The 14,667-nt window shown below is 40.9% G+C and overlaps 4 protein-coding genes and 1 non-coding gene across 12 annotated transcripts; 3 read left to right on the top strand and 2 right to left on the bottom strand.

Annotated features, from left to right (window-relative positions):
- Positions 1 to 99: 99 nt before the first annotated feature.
- HP1b (Heterochromatin Protein 1b) lies at positions 100 to 1,783 on the bottom strand. 3 transcript variants are annotated; one of them, NM_132293.3, is made up of 2 exons: positions 1,763 to 1,783; positions 488 to 1,676 (listed from the first exon to the last, which is right to left on the bottom strand). In NM_132293.3, the coding sequence occupies exon 2, from the start codon at positions 1,485 to 1,487 to the stop codon at positions 765 to 767; it is 723 nt and encodes a 240-aa protein (NP_572521.2). In that variant the 5' UTR covers positions 1,488 to 1,676; positions 1,763 to 1,783; the 3' UTR covers positions 488 to 764. The 3 variants fall into 3 exon arrangements, with proteins under 3 accessions (NP_001245586.1, NP_572521.2, NP_001162713.1); NM_001258657.2 differs by lacking the exon at positions 1,763 to 1,783 and having other exon boundaries at positions 100 to 1,592; NM_001169242.2 differs by lacking the exon at positions 1,763 to 1,783 and having other exon boundaries at positions 488 to 1,592.
- A 5-nt stretch (positions 1,784 to 1,788) lies between these two features.
- On the top strand, positions 1,789 to 4,023 carry CG7246 (uncharacterized protein). Its single transcript, NM_132292.4, has 4 exons — positions 1,789 to 1,990; positions 2,048 to 2,351; positions 2,416 to 3,600; positions 3,672 to 4,023. The coding sequence occupies exons 1-4, from the start codon at positions 1,899 to 1,901 to the stop codon at positions 3,897 to 3,899; spliced, it is 1,809 nt and encodes a 602-aa protein (NP_572520.1). The 5' UTR covers positions 1,789 to 1,898; the 3' UTR covers positions 3,900 to 4,023.
- Positions 4,024 to 4,346: 323 nt separating this feature from the next.
- On the top strand, positions 4,347 to 12,528 carry CG44325 (uncharacterized protein). Of its 5 annotated transcripts, NM_001298105.1 has the most exons (4): positions 4,347 to 4,509; positions 10,857 to 10,974; positions 11,045 to 11,258; positions 12,188 to 12,528. In NM_001298105.1, the coding sequence occupies exons 1-4, from the start codon at positions 4,468 to 4,470 to the stop codon at positions 12,252 to 12,254; spliced, it is 441 nt and encodes a 146-aa protein (NP_001285034.1). In that variant the 5' UTR covers positions 4,347 to 4,467; the 3' UTR covers positions 12,255 to 12,528. The 5 variants fall into 5 exon arrangements, with proteins under 5 accessions (NP_001285034.1, NP_001285035.1, NP_572518.1 ...); NM_001298106.1 differs by lacking the exon at positions 12,188 to 12,528 and having other exon boundaries at positions 11,045 to 12,162; NM_132290.2 differs by lacking the exon at positions 12,188 to 12,528 and having other exon boundaries at positions 11,045 to 11,504.
- CG10970 (uncharacterized protein) lies at positions 11,438 to 13,247 on the top strand. Of its 2 annotated transcripts, none has more exons than NM_001298103.1 (1): positions 11,438 to 13,247. In NM_001298103.1, exon 1 carries the CDS (start codon positions 12,781 to 12,783, stop codon positions 13,090 to 13,092), a length of 312 nt encoding a protein of 103 aa, NP_001285032.1. In that variant the 5' UTR covers positions 11,438 to 12,780; the 3' UTR covers positions 13,093 to 13,247. The 2 variants fall into 2 exon arrangements, with proteins under 2 accessions (NP_001285032.1, NP_572517.1); NM_132289.2 differs by having other exon boundaries at positions 12,656 to 13,244.
- On the bottom strand, positions 12,759 to 13,105 carry asRNA:CR45538 (antisense RNA:CR45538). Its single transcript, NR_123840.1, has one exon.
- Positions 13,248 to 14,667: the final 1,420 nt, after the last annotated feature.

The following is a 14,667-nucleotide window of genomic DNA, read 5'->3' as shown; positions in this document are numbered from 1 at the left end:
ATGTTTAAACAAAATATTTGTATTAAAACTTCGGGACAGCGAGAAAGAATGTGTATTTATGATTGAAACTTCTTAGATATTTGTACTTATGCACGGCATGGCAAATTATCTGCCAGCACAATTTTGTTTTATTCGTACTTTACTTTAGTCTTACAAACCTACATAGTTTTAAAAGCTTTTGTTTGGAACACATAATGATTTGCGAAACAATGAAAAAATCGGGAAAATCTAAATTAATCGATCTTAATAACTGCCTGTTAGGAAAAAATCTCAAATTCTGGCTATAAAGGCGCTAGGTGGGCAGCACAATTGGCGTCTTTTGATTTCCACACAAAAATATTGGCAATTTCAATGTGTTTTTTTTTAACTTAAAGTGTTAGAAAGCTGGATAGTTGTTAAGATAGAAAGGTGGTCCTTCAGTCTGAGTCGTTCCTCATTGATCAGGTTAAGCGTAGTTTAGGCCAATTGTATTTAACACTGTGATGTTATATGCTTATAAAACATTTATGTGGGTCAAAAATAAAGGTAGATGTTAAAAACAATTTTACAATTGAACTTATAGATTAAGTATGTATATATATGTATATGTATATATGTATATGTATATACTACCGCTGACTGACGCCAGAACTTCAGTTTGTCCAATTTTTTTATCTTAAGGGCTACGCTACGAAATATGTATGTACATATATCGTATAAAGCCGGTGTGTATGTATCCACATAAGCGAGTGAATCCGAAACAGTCATCTGTATCTGCCACTCAACTAGTCATCCGCATCCGGCTGTCCGTTGTCCAGCTCACTACTCTCGTCCGGCTTGATATTCTCGTCTTGATTGATGCTGCCAATGGGGCTGGCCGGTTCGGGATCCTCCTCGTCACCGCCATCTATATTGCTGCCGCCACCGGTGGTGCCAACGCTGCCGGGAGCAGTATCATCGCCGGCCCCACTGCCGCCGACGGAGCCCAGGCCACCGGATGATCCCAAATTGACGGAATTCGTATTCCCATTACCATTGCCGCTGCCCGTGTGCCAGGTGAGGCGCTCCTCATAGAACTGTATGACCACCTGGGGGCATCGAGTGTTGGCCAGCTTGGCGGGCACAAGGTCGGCGTGATCGCTGCCCTTCCACTTCATGAGGAACATTAGGTGCCCGGATGAGTCGGTGGCGCCCAGTATTTTTGATGCCTCCAGACCGCGCTCAAAGCCGATCAGCTTCTTCTGCTCCTCGGTATCGTCCTCCAGGAAGCTCTTGCGCTTGCTGCGTATGGATTCGGGTGTGGAGGAGGTGGACAGGCGTTTCTTTGTCTCCTTCTTGTTGTTCTTCAGCGACTCCTCGAAGTTGGCTATCAGGTCTGGACAGTCGAGATTCTCCACCGGCTCCCAGGTGTTTTCGCTGCGCGGATAGCCCTTCCACTTTAGATAGTATTCCGTTCGTCCGTTCACCGTTCGCTTGTCCTCGACGCGTTCCACTGAGAATTCGGCCATTGTGCTTTTACGCTAATTGTGTTATTCCAACTGCGAATTTTGTTATTTTCTTGGCGTCCAAAACTTATTTATACGTGCGATTAAAGAGATTGAAGAAGAAGAAGAAATCAAGATGGCAACTCCATGGTCTCGCCATCGGCAACTATCGCTCTCTTGGCCAGTAAACGCATTTTAATTAAAAAGCTGAAACTTTAAAAACTTTACAATTGTAATTTTATCATTATCTCTTGACCATTTTTAAATTTTGACATATATATATATTTTTTTTAAATTACCCTTTCTACCATCCCTGTCAGCGATAACTCTCCAGAAATTGGACAATCGATAAACGGCCGTTGCGTTGCACGTGCGCTAGTTTTTAAAGAAATAAACAATATTACTAAGTACGATTAAGGAGAAAACTAAGCAAATATGGCCGAGTTCATAGCTGAGATGCAGGAGCGCCTGCTGCCGGAATACGAGCAGATGAAGAACTACAGCGTATTCACAGCGGATCAGGTCAGGTGAGAAATCCAAACGAATTTGGAGTCTGTGCCCCCATTTCATCCATATTCTTGCAGAGAAATCGTTAGCAGGCGGGAACGCTTGTTCCTTAAGATCAACAAGAGCCACCAGAGCATCACCGACTACCTGGACTTCATACTGTACGAGAAGCACATGCACATGACCATCGTGGACAAGGAAAAGAAGATGCACGTTAAACTCACCGGTCTAAAGGCCTCCATAGCCACGCGGATCATGCGCCTGTACAGAGAGGCCTTGGCTAAGTTTAACCACGACAGACGGCTGTGGAGCAACTGGATCAAGTTCAGCAGGAAGTCAAATCCTGTCGAGGTGGCGGGCATATACGAGAAGATGCTGCTGGTTAGTATTTGCCAGCCTGCTCACTTCCATTGATTACTTATCCATTGTTGTTATTCTTTTGCAGTACCATGGCGACTCGCCGGATCTTTGGGTGGACGCCGCCTTATGGCTGTACGAGTTCAATCGGCTCAACATCGATCGAGTCAAGGACATCCTGCTGCGTGGCTTGCAGAGACATCCGGATTCCGAGGCACTTAACAAGTGCTTCTTTGACATTATGCTGAAAGAGGCTGCCCTGGCCAGCAACGAACGCAATTTAGCCGAGAATACGCTCTCGGAACAGGACATCAAATTGGAACGCGTGGAGGCGGTCTACCGCAACAGCATGGCCAATATTACCCAATTGGACTACTTTGTTAAGCTTCTAGAAAGCTGTGAGGATCATCAGGAGCTGACGGGCAAGCTGCAGCGAATGATAATCGATGATATGCAAGAGAAGTTCCCCCGGGAGCCGGGCCTGTGGGATTTGCTTGCCCAGCGAGAGTTGCGCGGCTTTCATCTGGGCGACCTGGAGGAGGAGGACTTGGATACCAGTGACGAAGAGCCGGCCAGCAAGAAATCTCGTTCCGTAAATGGCCGCTCTCTCAAGCGACGCATTCAACTCTGCGTTACTGTATACAAATCGGCGGTGGAGGAGCTGCAAACGACAGAAATGTGGAATATGTATTTGGATGCCATGCTGGCACTCAATAGCGATGGAAAGACGGAGCGTATACTAAAGCAACAGTGCCTAGCGGATGCCTTGCAGGCGGGCCATCGCTCTCAGTTGATGGGCGTGAAACACTATGCCACATTAAGAAAGATGCTCTGCACTGCTCCGAGTGGAAGGGAGGCAGCTGTCACCATACTCACGGAAGCCCTGAAAAACGATTCATCGGTGGAGATGCACGAGCTTCTTCTGGCCACGCACATTCAAAGCGACAGTGAGCCCTTGATCTATGAGCTATTCAACAAGATCCAGAAGAGCATGGGCAGTGAGGCGTTGCCGCTGTGGCGCAGTGTCATTCTGTATTATCGCACTCGGCAGGATAGCTTGGGCGCACGCCGGCTGGATGAGATCTACGGTCTCGCCTGCAAGGCTGCGTGGCCGGAATTTGGTGAGCTGCGCTCCGATTATTTGCGCTATCTGTGGCAGGAGCGGTCTGTCGAGGAAGCACGCAAGGAGTACGCCAAGCTGGCCATTCTACCGCCCATGTCGTTGGCGCTGCACCGCCAAATGGTTCAGCTGGAGTCCAGTGCGGCAGCTTGTGTATGTTTTGTTATCTTTGCTACTTTGGCATATAATTGCGAGGCGCAACTAATTTACTTTATCTGTTGCAGGACCAGGCCAGCCTGAAATACTGGCGCATGTGCTACGACTTTATGGCCTGCTATTTCGGCAAGACACAGCCGCGCGTTTGGGTGGAGTATCTCGCCTTCGAGCGAGATCACGGCGAGGCGAAGAACATCTCCCTGCTCACCCAGCGGGCTCTCAGCACCCTAGAGCCTCAATATGTCGCCGCGTTTGAGGCGGAACGGGCACTGGCCTATGTGGGCGCATCGATATAGTTGGCTAAATAGTTTATTTGTGCTTCTGTTTTTTTCATTAACTTAATTTCTAAGTCGATCTTTCGGACTGTCTATAGTGATTCGATTCTAAAATAAGGACTTGTGAATATACAGCTTATAAGATAATTTATGAAATCTGATTTTTACTTTGGCAATATGCAGGTGTGTGAATTCAAAGTACAGTCATATGGAAAAGTTCTCATTTAACCATCCTATTGTTGAAATGTCCTTTTCAAAAGCGGTTAAATTATGAGTAATGCTATACGAGAATATCCTTTAACCTCTTCCGTCGACGGATGTGCTCATAAATCCGAGCTAATTGCGTTTTCCGAAGGTAAACAAAAACATGGGCATTAACTTTGCCTGCCTGACGCCGCTGCCGCCGCCGACAGCGCTGCCGACGTCGACGCCACTGGAGCTTTGAAAGCGAGTGGCGGCAGAGCAGTTGGCCAGTTCACTTGCGTACGCCGTGGCATCAACACGCACCAGCAAAATCAAGCGCATCCAGTCGACCCAATCCAGTTCCATTCCATAAAAGCCAACGAAAGCGAAATCTCAACCGAGCGTCATGGAGTTCAACAATCGCCTCTTGCTGAAGATCATCGAGCTGGTGAGTAATTGTATTTAAACTAGATCCGAAGGAGACACCTTGTTAACAACACAGTATTAGTTAGTTGATCATCCAAAATACAGACAATTAAATTGCTCATTAAAACTTTTTAATGTTGCAACAGCGATTTGAAGTTGATTTTGTTTAAAAAAGTAATTAAATTGCTGTGTCATAAGAATATTGATAGACACATTGAAAAATTGCATATTATTTATTAAAAACAATATATTATTATTATGAGTAAACTTCAAATCTCAAGGCACTTGAATAGTCACTAAAAACTTGAAGTTTTCAATTTTGATTTGTAACATTTATTATTATATTCATTTGGCTAACTGTATATATATGAATATGGTTATTAAAATCAAATTGAGTTTGTGGCAGCTGCGGATTGGACTTGAAAATGCCGTGTGTGTGTCTTTAATCTTTGTGAGCGTTTGCTTTTTCCCAATCCCCGATTTCAAGCCATTTCCTGTTGCGTCTCTAGAGTTTCTGTTCTTGTTTCTTGTTTTTTTGTATTTTGTGGCAGAATAACAACCGGTTTTTTGTTTTTTTTTTTGGACCACAACGAAGCACTCACTACGAATATGACTTCACTGTTTCCATTTTTATTTATTTCAAAGTCGTTTTCTTCGTTTTTTGTTCATGTTTTTTTTTTTTTGTTTTTTTGGGTGCGTAGGTCTGGGATTAATGCGTGCTCTTGGCTCAATGATGTCATGACCCCGCCGCCTCCCAAATTGAATTTATTTTCGGGGTTCCCAGCGGCATATTACGTGCTACGAAAGTGAACAAAAGCTTAACTTAGATCATTCTTTTCAATAGAAATTCGTTTTGTCAAGTGCGTTTTTTTTCACGACGGATAATTGAATGGCAAATTGTTAAAGCAACTTGCATGTTGAAATTGGTTTTATTTCAGTTTTAAGGCATACACATATATGTGTCATTTATTTGTGTCTTAATAAAGCGCATATATAAACCGCGGTTTATTTTTGATCCCAGCCGCATATGACATCATTTGTGCGATTCTGCGAGCTTAGGTGAGAGGAAATCGTTAGATAGAGCTAGAGTGACTAATATATACCATGTATATATGTATATAGAGCAAAACAGATTCGCAGCTTGAAATACCAGGAATTTGATATCATACCTTGGAGAACTTCACACCAAATGGAACGCGGGGAGATATTAGCCAATTTATCATAATTACTTGTATTCCAAATGGCTGACTTGCTGACTTAATTAGTTGAATGAGCCCAAAGTTAATTGATAATACATATATTTTGTATTTAAAATGATTACCCATATGTCGCGAATGAAAACGAGAGCATAGTTAACTATACATATATTGTGCATAATTATCTGCGACTCGTTATTTGTTATTGAAACCAGATGATTGCAAATGCAAAATTGTTTATTTATAAATATTTACACAATCGCTTTGCGGAGACATCTGGCTCAACTCGGGTTTTGCTTATTTAATATAAGTTATCAGCACATCGATCCGTCAGTCCTACGAATGTATCTCAGAAATTGGTGCTTTTGATAGCTATTTTGCAATTGAATTGAATTGTTTAGCAAATATGAATCAACAAGCTTGTAATTTCCTCAACTTCAAATCTTATTACCGCAATCTTTTGCCCTTTTCTTACACAAAAGCATTGTTTATTTAAAGTCGCCAAGGAATAGCCTTATTGCTCTCAAGTGAATGGGTGTGTTTTCGAGGCATATAGTATTTTGTACATGATCAACATTGGGCAATGTGCGAACTATTGAGTGATCTCGGAGCTCGGATTCCGGCAAGTGAGTCAACTGGCAGTTATTTGGCCGATTACATCACTGCACTGGCGACCCACTTGCCGCTTGGGCACTCGATATACTCGCGTACACTGATGCATTATAATGCGGATCATGTCCGTTCCGATCCGTTCCGAGCGACCCATCCGATCTGGGCGGACCACACCCGCCTATCCATGGAGCAGGCGTGCAATCACGTTCGTCAAGTGCACTCACAAGTCAAAATCCAACTACACAGAAAAAAAAATTTCAAGTGCGCCCTTGCATTTGAATCGATAAAGTGACGATTGTCTAAATGAATAGGTAAAAAATTAAGAAACCATCACAATTAGGTCTTGTATGAATGTTTTATACTATTAGTTGTCAGCAAGTACATTATCTAGATGATCCAGCTTACTTAAAACTGGGCTCTTCATCTTTATATTTTTTTTTTTTACAAAACCAGTGAGCAAATAACCGAAAGAAGTGGCTCAATTTAAAATTCAATTGTATGGAATTGCGAATGAAATGAAATGTACATACATGTTTTCCAATTCAATCAACATCCGGTGCTGGAAAGAGTGGCTAGTTTTTTGCGGTGCAGCCAGATACAGCAGCTACCACGCTGACATCATCGTGCACATGGCCACCAAAAAAAAAAAAAAAAAAAAGATGAGAAATCTGGCACGCATTACGCATACGCCATGTGCGCCATCGTCGAAAGGTCGATTGTTGCATTGAGTAAACAATGAAATGCCCGCGGAATGGTTAATTGGTCTCTAGCTGTTCCTTGATTATCTTAGCTTCGTTTCTTTTTTAATTTTTTTTTTTTTAATTTTCTGCCTTTGTTAAGAGTTTTGCTCTGAGCGAACATCAATGGGCAAATAGTACATACTGCTCAAATATTTGTCGCCAAGTCTCCGAGTTGTCAGTGCAAATATTGTATAGAATGGCCGAAAGATAAGAATAACCGACCGATCCGTTTGTTTGCTTTCGTCGAATTTCTCCGGCAATTTGGTCGTAAATATATTTACGGCCTAATAAATGCTTTAACTGCAAATCAGGAAGGCGCATTTTTGTGTTTATTTTATTGTTCTTCCATTTCCACCGTTCTCTCGAAAATTTATTTAATTGATTTGTGCGTTTCGATGGCACCTCCCCCCTTCCAACCAACCAACCAACCAACCAACAAACCAACAAACTCACCCCAAAAAGTCAATGGCATGTCAGGTGGGCATATAATGAATGGCCCATACTAACAATATCAATTGAAAATAAAATTGATCTACGGCCTTTTGGCCATCGCTTCGCATTCGAATGGCTTTTTGGTGGTTTATTTTTTTATTTTTTTTTGGTGGCTCGTTTCTGTCAGAGTGCGACTATTTTTTAAGTCCGTATTTTTGCGGGGGCGTGGCATTCAGGGTTCTTTTTTTTTTTGTTCGCCCGGCAAATTACGAATATAGTTTGTAAATAATACCAGACTTGCAGAAGTAAACAAGTCTTAGTCATACGGAAGCACATTTTCTAGTTGAGATAATTCGTGGAAAAACAATAATACTAGAAACCATGAAAGGATTCGCAGAAAATGAAAAAGTTGGCCTAAGTTTAACATAAAAACTAAGATGATGTATGGAAAATGGTATAGATGAAATTTTCCTGTTTTCTTCCGTTTCAATCAAGCGAAATAGACAAATAATCAGCAATTTATCAGCAGGGTCTCACCGTTTTAAGATTTCGCTTTATGAATGGCTAAAATAACATAAAGCAGTCTATTAATCAATTACGCATAAATTTATTTGTTCAGCATTTTCCCAATGCTAATGGCAAACCAACCACTTCCACTCCCCAAATAAATGCGTCGTTAATGCGATTTTGCTCAACGAATTTCGCCATTATTTTTGGTGCTAATGTCGTTTTCGGGTTTATTTTTTTCTTTTTTTTTTGGCGTGACAATTAAACAACAAAGAGGCCGCACATAAGCATACATATAGATAAATATTGGCTTCAGCTATAAATGGCAAATGACAACAACAATTGGTAATTATTGACACAGGAAGCGGGCCCCCCCACTGAAATATATACACATACATACATACATACATGTATGTAATCCGCTGTTCCATAAACAAATTATTTTCGATGGATGTGGATGGATGCCATTTGTTTACTGTAGCTTTTCCATACAGGAACCCTAATGACCTAATGACCCATTAGTGGCCTTACTGCATTACAATGTACACAGGGCTTGGTCCTGCATCCTTGTGAACCCAATTAGCTGACGCCCCGCCTAATTGATTGATTGCCCACGGGTGTGTCGCACTTAGCGATGGCCCACTGTCACATTGTCACATTGTCGTATTGGCCCTCGATGGCCCGTCAATTTATCGCCATAAAACCCCAATATCTGTCGCTGTCACTTTGTCGCCCGGCAATATCGGAATAATTTTCACATTTGATAAGTGAATGGCTGAATGGGTGAATGGGGGGATGGGTTCGAATTCTAATTCTAATTCCGCCACTTTTCACCCGCCCATTACCATGGCGATAAGTGTGAAGTGAGTGGCTTCTGGTGGCTTCAAATGTGACAAGCTCATTAAGTAGTGCACTTTATTTATGACTTCGATTGAAGAATCTCAGCATAGCAAACATTTTTCTTTTTCAAATTATGCTTACAACTAATCGGTTTAAAAGCAATCTATAGACTTTTGTGGATTTGCAAATTTAAGGTTCTAAAATTCATATTTCCGCTTGACATGTTTGACGCAAAAATGGCTGGACTCGAAACTTAGCGAAACTTAGTGTTTGTTTTTTTTTTTTTTTTTAGCAGACAGCCAAAAACAGAAAAAAAAAGCACAAAGTGCAGAAGCATATGGCCTGAAATTAAGGCCATTAAGCACACGATGTGGTTAAAATTATCAGTTCGCCTTTTCCGACAGCTTTTGGCGTTGGCCAAAAGTGATTAATTTTGGTTTGATAGGATTGAGGCAGAATTGAAGAACTACCCATAACTTTTAGGTGAAAGTTTTTATATTCTGGTATAACTAAAGTGAGCTCCTTTCTACTGCATCTAGTGATTCCTCTATGGAATGCCACTCTCTAGAAGATCTATGCCAACTTTTGACTTTTCAGCTTGTCTGTGTGTCCGTTTTATTTGTCCGTAAATTTGTCCGTAAGTTTGTCCGTAAGTTTGTCCGTTAGTTTGTCCGTCTGTGAACTTGTTCATCCGAAGGTTTTGAGCATCGAGTCCTTAACTCGCAGGTCTTCATCGTGACGAGCATTATCCTGATTGAGAGCATTTCGGACATGACATTCATACGGCACGCGTTGTTGGTCCATGGCACCTTGATTGGTTATCTAATCACCTGCTTTGTGATAGCAACAGGTAAAACCCTGAAAGCAAGCAATCTGGCTACCGTTTATGAGGTGGATATGTTTTCAGGTCATGTGAGCGGCACTGTGGTGGACAAGCGCCTCGATATACTCTTCTCGATCGGTGGCTTCTTCCTTTTTGGTGCCGCTGGCACCATTATCCTTGCCCAGTGGCTGGGCTACTGCAAGTCGCAGGAGGAGAGGCAGTTGCTGCTGGCCTCCGGGATTTTGAGCCTGGCCAATGGCGCCATTCGCGGGCGACATTTTCGTTGTGTTGGCTTCTATTAAGTATTAAGTATTCTATCTAAAAAAAAAATGCAAACTTAAATTGTGCCAAGGGTTTCATATGTGGGAAGCTTCAAACCTGTGCAGAATAAAATAAATTTATCAAACATAAATCCATATTTGTATTGAAATAGCTTATAAGTTTCGAATCTTGGGATTCCCAGATTTTGGTTAATAATAATCAGTATTTTGTCGATAAAAATTGAAATTATTGTCCAAATGTGGAATGTTATATCTCGTTGAGTTTGTTTTTTAAATCCCAATCGATTTGCATTCAAATTTGGGAATTTTAAATTTTTGACCTTTTTTGCAAATTTTGATGATGTTACCCCTTACAAAAAATGCGAAAATTTGGCCAAAAATTAATTTTTCTAGATCCTTCGAAAAGTGAAAGGCATGGTTAGTATTGTTAATTAGCTGCTTAAAACAGCTTTTCTTTTAGCTTTAGGACCATTTTTAGCCAAGTTATGAAGAAAGTCCTCTTTGAAAATATATCATTTTGCGAATAGACAAATTTTCGTCATAAATTATTTCGTTTTTTTGCCACAACACAAAAAGTAATTGTCTGAATATGGAATGTTATATATCGTTGAGTTTGTATTTAAATTTCCAGTCGAACTGTGTTCAAAAATGGAAATTCTATTTTTTGGCCATTTTTGGCATATTTTGACGATGTTACACCTTAAAAAAATAATCAAAAAATTATCCAAAAATTAATTTTAACAAATCCGCCCAAATCTTATAGGTATAGTTAGTATTGATAATTAGCTGCTTAAAACAGTTATTCTTTTAGCTTTGAGACCATTTTCATTCGAGTAAAAACAAAAAAGCGTCAAGAAACTATTTAGTTCTAGATTTGCTTCCTATAAAGTTTCACAACACTGCTAATCATATCGTCTGATCTTTCTCTCATCCGCCAGGCCATCGCCATCGCCTGCATTGTGCTATACGAGACGGTTGGTAACTTGTCCCTCCATCCGGTGATTGTGGCCGGCACCGTTGGTGGCTACACCGTCATCTGCGGCGTTCTGCTGATCGGTGAGTGTTGCCTATATAACTATGGATATCGCGCAGTATCCTTACAAGATGATTCCTGATTCCTTGACAGGTCATGTGCTCAACTCGCTGGTGGAGAAGCGCCTGAACGCCCTATTCTCGCTGATCGGCTGCCTGCTGTTCGTGGCCTCCGGAGCACTGGTGATCGATGAGTGGCACGGCGGACTCCTGAATACCGATAGGAAGCGCCAGGCCATTGGAGCCGGTTCCCTGATGATCATCAATGCGGCTGTCTTCCTTCTGGACACTCTCTGCATCTGCCGGACGTAAAGATTCCGTTTCGTCGTATATGTACTCCATATCCGTTTATTTTTTTTTTTCGCAAATCGAATAACTCGTGTTGATAAGCATAATGAAACAAGAATCTATTGTAAATGTTAACGTAACATTTTTTTTTGTAGCTGTGTGTTACGAGCGTTTTATATGTATTTATACGTGTCTTAAGCTAATCTCAGATATGCGCACGCAGATTATATACAGGAATCCATTAAATATATACACATACACAACATATATGTACATTCCAGCTATCTGTGGTTATAATATGCTAAACTCACAACATCTGACCATGTCTTACATCACCATAATTGCCATTCCGCTGCCGGGATAATGGGCCATAATTGCCAGAGGGCTAAGTTTCTGGGAAAACGAAAAAATGAATAAACTCACGGTCCTGACGTCACGTGCCGGCAACTGTTGCAAAAATCCCAATGGACTGTGTTTCCAATTCGCATTCAAATTCAAATTCCAACTGCGACCCACCATTAAATGGTGGTCAACTCCTTCGCTTTGCCAATCCATGGTTGTAAACTTCTAAGAATCAGGGATTAGCGCTTCAATTAACACCAGATAAACCCTTTGTTTATTTAACTAGAAGTTTTCAATAAGAAGCTTACAACATAAATACTTAACTTATATGCATGTCGCATGCGCATTTAAAAGATATTTCTTTGACTTGTCAAATTTTGCATATAAAAAATTGAGAGTGCTGCGCGTATATGTTGCATCTATTAAAGAGTATTGCCCCCATTCGTTGCTTTTGCCCGTTGCCAACTTTTCTTCGTTCTGCTGCTGTGTTGTTGTCGTGCCACAAGCTTATCATAATTAAGCAATTTATATAATTTGTAATTATTTTTTTTTTATTTTTATCATCCGCATGACAACTCTGTGAAAAAATGTACATAAATATGTGCAGACGGCAGGAGGTGCCCGTTTTGGCGGAGGAGTCGAGGAAAAATAAAGTCGAGATAGATCGCTTTTAGGATGGGCCTGCTAAGAGAGATGCAAAGCATAGAGATACGGAGCCGCTGAGATACAAAGATACAAAGCTACAAAGATACTAAGATACAAAGATACTAAGATACAAAGATTCGGATGCACATACAAAACGCCAAAGACTTGAAACCGCCTTGTGATTTATATATTTACTTTTGTTTATACTTTGTATGTTTCTCTCTATCCCCTTTTTTGTTTTTATGTTGCTATTTACACATTTTTTTCTTTTGTTGTTTAACTAAAAACTTGCGCTAAGTTTACAAGAGGGTTTGTTTGTTTTGTTTTGTTTTTTGCTGGAAATGTAACCTGCTGCCGCTGATTTCTTGTGGCGATTATGGATACACGATAATTGGAGGCAATTACGATCGGATCTGGAGGTTCAAAGTCAGGGTCACAGAGCGCCGAGACTTTGCCATCAAGTCAATCGAGTGGTTGTGTGACCTTCGAAACTACATATTGTACACCCTGTTTTTTTTTTTTTTTTTTTTTTTGGCAAATTCAATCTTACTCGAGATGGCAGGCCAAAAGGAGGAGATCTTGTGCTGTGACTTTGAGGTGCGTGGCAGGGTGCCCAAGGATGCTTTCGAGCTGTTTGCACTGGTCCAGGCCAATGCACTGGGACTGCGGGGATTCATTGCCCAGGTGTCGGAGGAGAAGTTCAAGGGTCGTCTGGAGGGCGAGGGCAAGGTGATCGATGCCTTTAAGAAGCTCATCCTGGCCGCCGCCGATTACGTGCAGGCCATCAAGGAGTTCATTATTAAGAATCTGAAAGTCATCCAGGAATACACCTACAAGACCTTCGAAATCAAGGTGAACCTAAAGTGATTAAAGGATCAAACAAAATAAAATATTTCCAATGCATAATTTTGTTTAAAACGGCTATCAAAAGTTTTATCCATTATGATTTGTCTAATATTTTTGTTGTATGGATATAACAAGGTATTTTCCAAATAAAAATTACACAGTTATATAATCACAAATTCAAAAGAGTTTCCTAAAGAGCTGATTTATACAACAAGCAATTTCCCAAAGAGAAGAACCTGTATGAAAATGCCAAACTTTTCATGGGCTCATTGTGGATTGAATGATTATTGTTGCGATTGCTGGATCTGGGCAATTCTCCAAATGACCCATGGATTCTCACTTACGAGTACTCCATCGTTGGTTCTAGGACCCATTGCGATCGTGACGAATGAGCTAATGATGTCCATGATCCGTGGGAGGGGATAACCTTGTGGCCATCGCCGCCGGCGATCGGATATCAAATCGAATCGCATGCCTCGGATGCATATACTCGTAGTAAGCTAGCGATGTTCCCGGCTGTTTGGCATGCAAATCGAAGAATCTGATCGCCACCTCGATCGACACGATGAAGGTGTACCACTGGACAACAGCGAACATATAGCCACGGATGGTTATTTATGCGTTCGCGGATACAACTGCCGATTCACTGAGTTCCAGACTTCTCAACCAAATAGCACTGGTTAACAGGCCAGTGAGAAGTGGTAGATTTGAAGTTTAGTTTTTCTATATTAAGAAGATCATCTTAGTCGGCTAAGCACAAAACGTTACCATCTCAACACTGCACATCGGGGGGAATTATCAAAGTGTTCTTTTGTAGGCCAGTGTCGTGTATCTGCAGTGATATATGGACAGCTAAACTATCTTGGCTCAAGCAACGTTACAATTTTATGGGTCAATTTGCGGACGGCCATTACTAGAATTTGTGTGTGTGTGTGTGTGTGCAACAGGTAGCCAAGTGTGTTTTACACAGAGGAAATTAAAAAATCCTTGGTATAAAAATCCTTCCTCCTGAGAAATCTTAAGGTTCAAATATATTCCAGTGAAGAAACTAACCAAATATTAAATACTATTAAATTTTAAATACTATACTATTAAATATCAAATACTATTAAATATTTTAAAGAATTATCTGTAAGTAATACAATTTTCTCGCTGTGTATCTATGAATGTAAGCAATGAACCTATATGCGAAAAGCCACAAAATTGAGGGAAATTAACCTAGGCGGCGACTGCGACTTGGACTAATGCGGTTGCCGCGAACATATATGTTTATACATATGTTTGAATCCCAAGTCTGGATCCGAATCGGTATCCAAAATCAGAATTAGCCGCTTAATTGCAGCGCTGTGGCAACGCCAGCAAACCGGAAAGAACGGCGACAATGATTGCCAATCCGATTCGCAAGCAATCAGTGCTGACTGTACGTCATAACACCAATAGAAGCATAATTAGTATAATTATAAGTTATAAAAAGTAAAGAGTATGAGAAACAGCTACTACATTTAGTACACAATACATTGATCTTTTGGAAAATATGCTTATGAAAGTGATTGAATCCTTAGCCAACAAGTTAAATAACTGCATGAATCTCTAAAG

Source organism: Drosophila melanogaster, chromosome X (assembly GCF_000001215.4).
Source record: "Drosophila melanogaster chromosome X".
NCBI lineage: Eukaryota > Metazoa > Arthropoda > Insecta > Diptera > Drosophilidae > Drosophila > Drosophila melanogaster.
The sequence above is the reverse complement of the archived record's forward strand: the minus strand, read 5'-3'. Positions and strand labels throughout refer to the sequence as shown.

Bases quoted from the DNA above. Each gene is read 5' to 3' on its own strand.
- HP1b (NM_132293.3), bottom strand. From the start codon at position 1,487: ATGGCCGAATTCTCAGTGGAACGCGTCGAGGACAAGCGAACGGTGAAC.
- CG7246 (NM_132292.4), top strand. From the start codon at position 1,899: ATGGCCGAGTTCATAGCTGAGATGCAGGAGCGCCTGCTGCCGGAATAC. The intron at 2,352-2,415 runs GTTAGTATTTGC...ATTCTTTTGCAG, and splicing joins TATACGAGAAGATGCTGCTG to TACCATGGCGACTCGCCGGA. The intron at 3,601-3,671 runs GTATGTTTTGTT...TATCTGTTGCAG, and splicing joins AGTCCAGTGCGGCAGCTTGT to GACCAGGCCAGCCTGAAATA.
- CG44325 (NM_001298105.1), top strand. From the start codon at position 4,468: ATGGAGTTCAACAATCGCCTCTTGCTGAAGATCATCGAGCTG. The intron at 4,510-10,856 runs GTGAGTAATTGT...CTCATCCGCCAG, and splicing joins TGCTGAAGATCATCGAGCTG to GCCATCGCCATCGCCTGCAT. The intron at 11,259-12,187 runs GTAAAGATTCCG...AAATATGTGCAG, and splicing joins ACTCTCTGCATCTGCCGGAC to ACGGCAGGAGGTGCCCGTTT.
- CG10970 (NM_001298103.1), top strand. From the start codon at position 12,781: ATGGCAGGCCAAAAGGAGGAGATCTTGTGCTGTGACTTTGAGGTGCGT.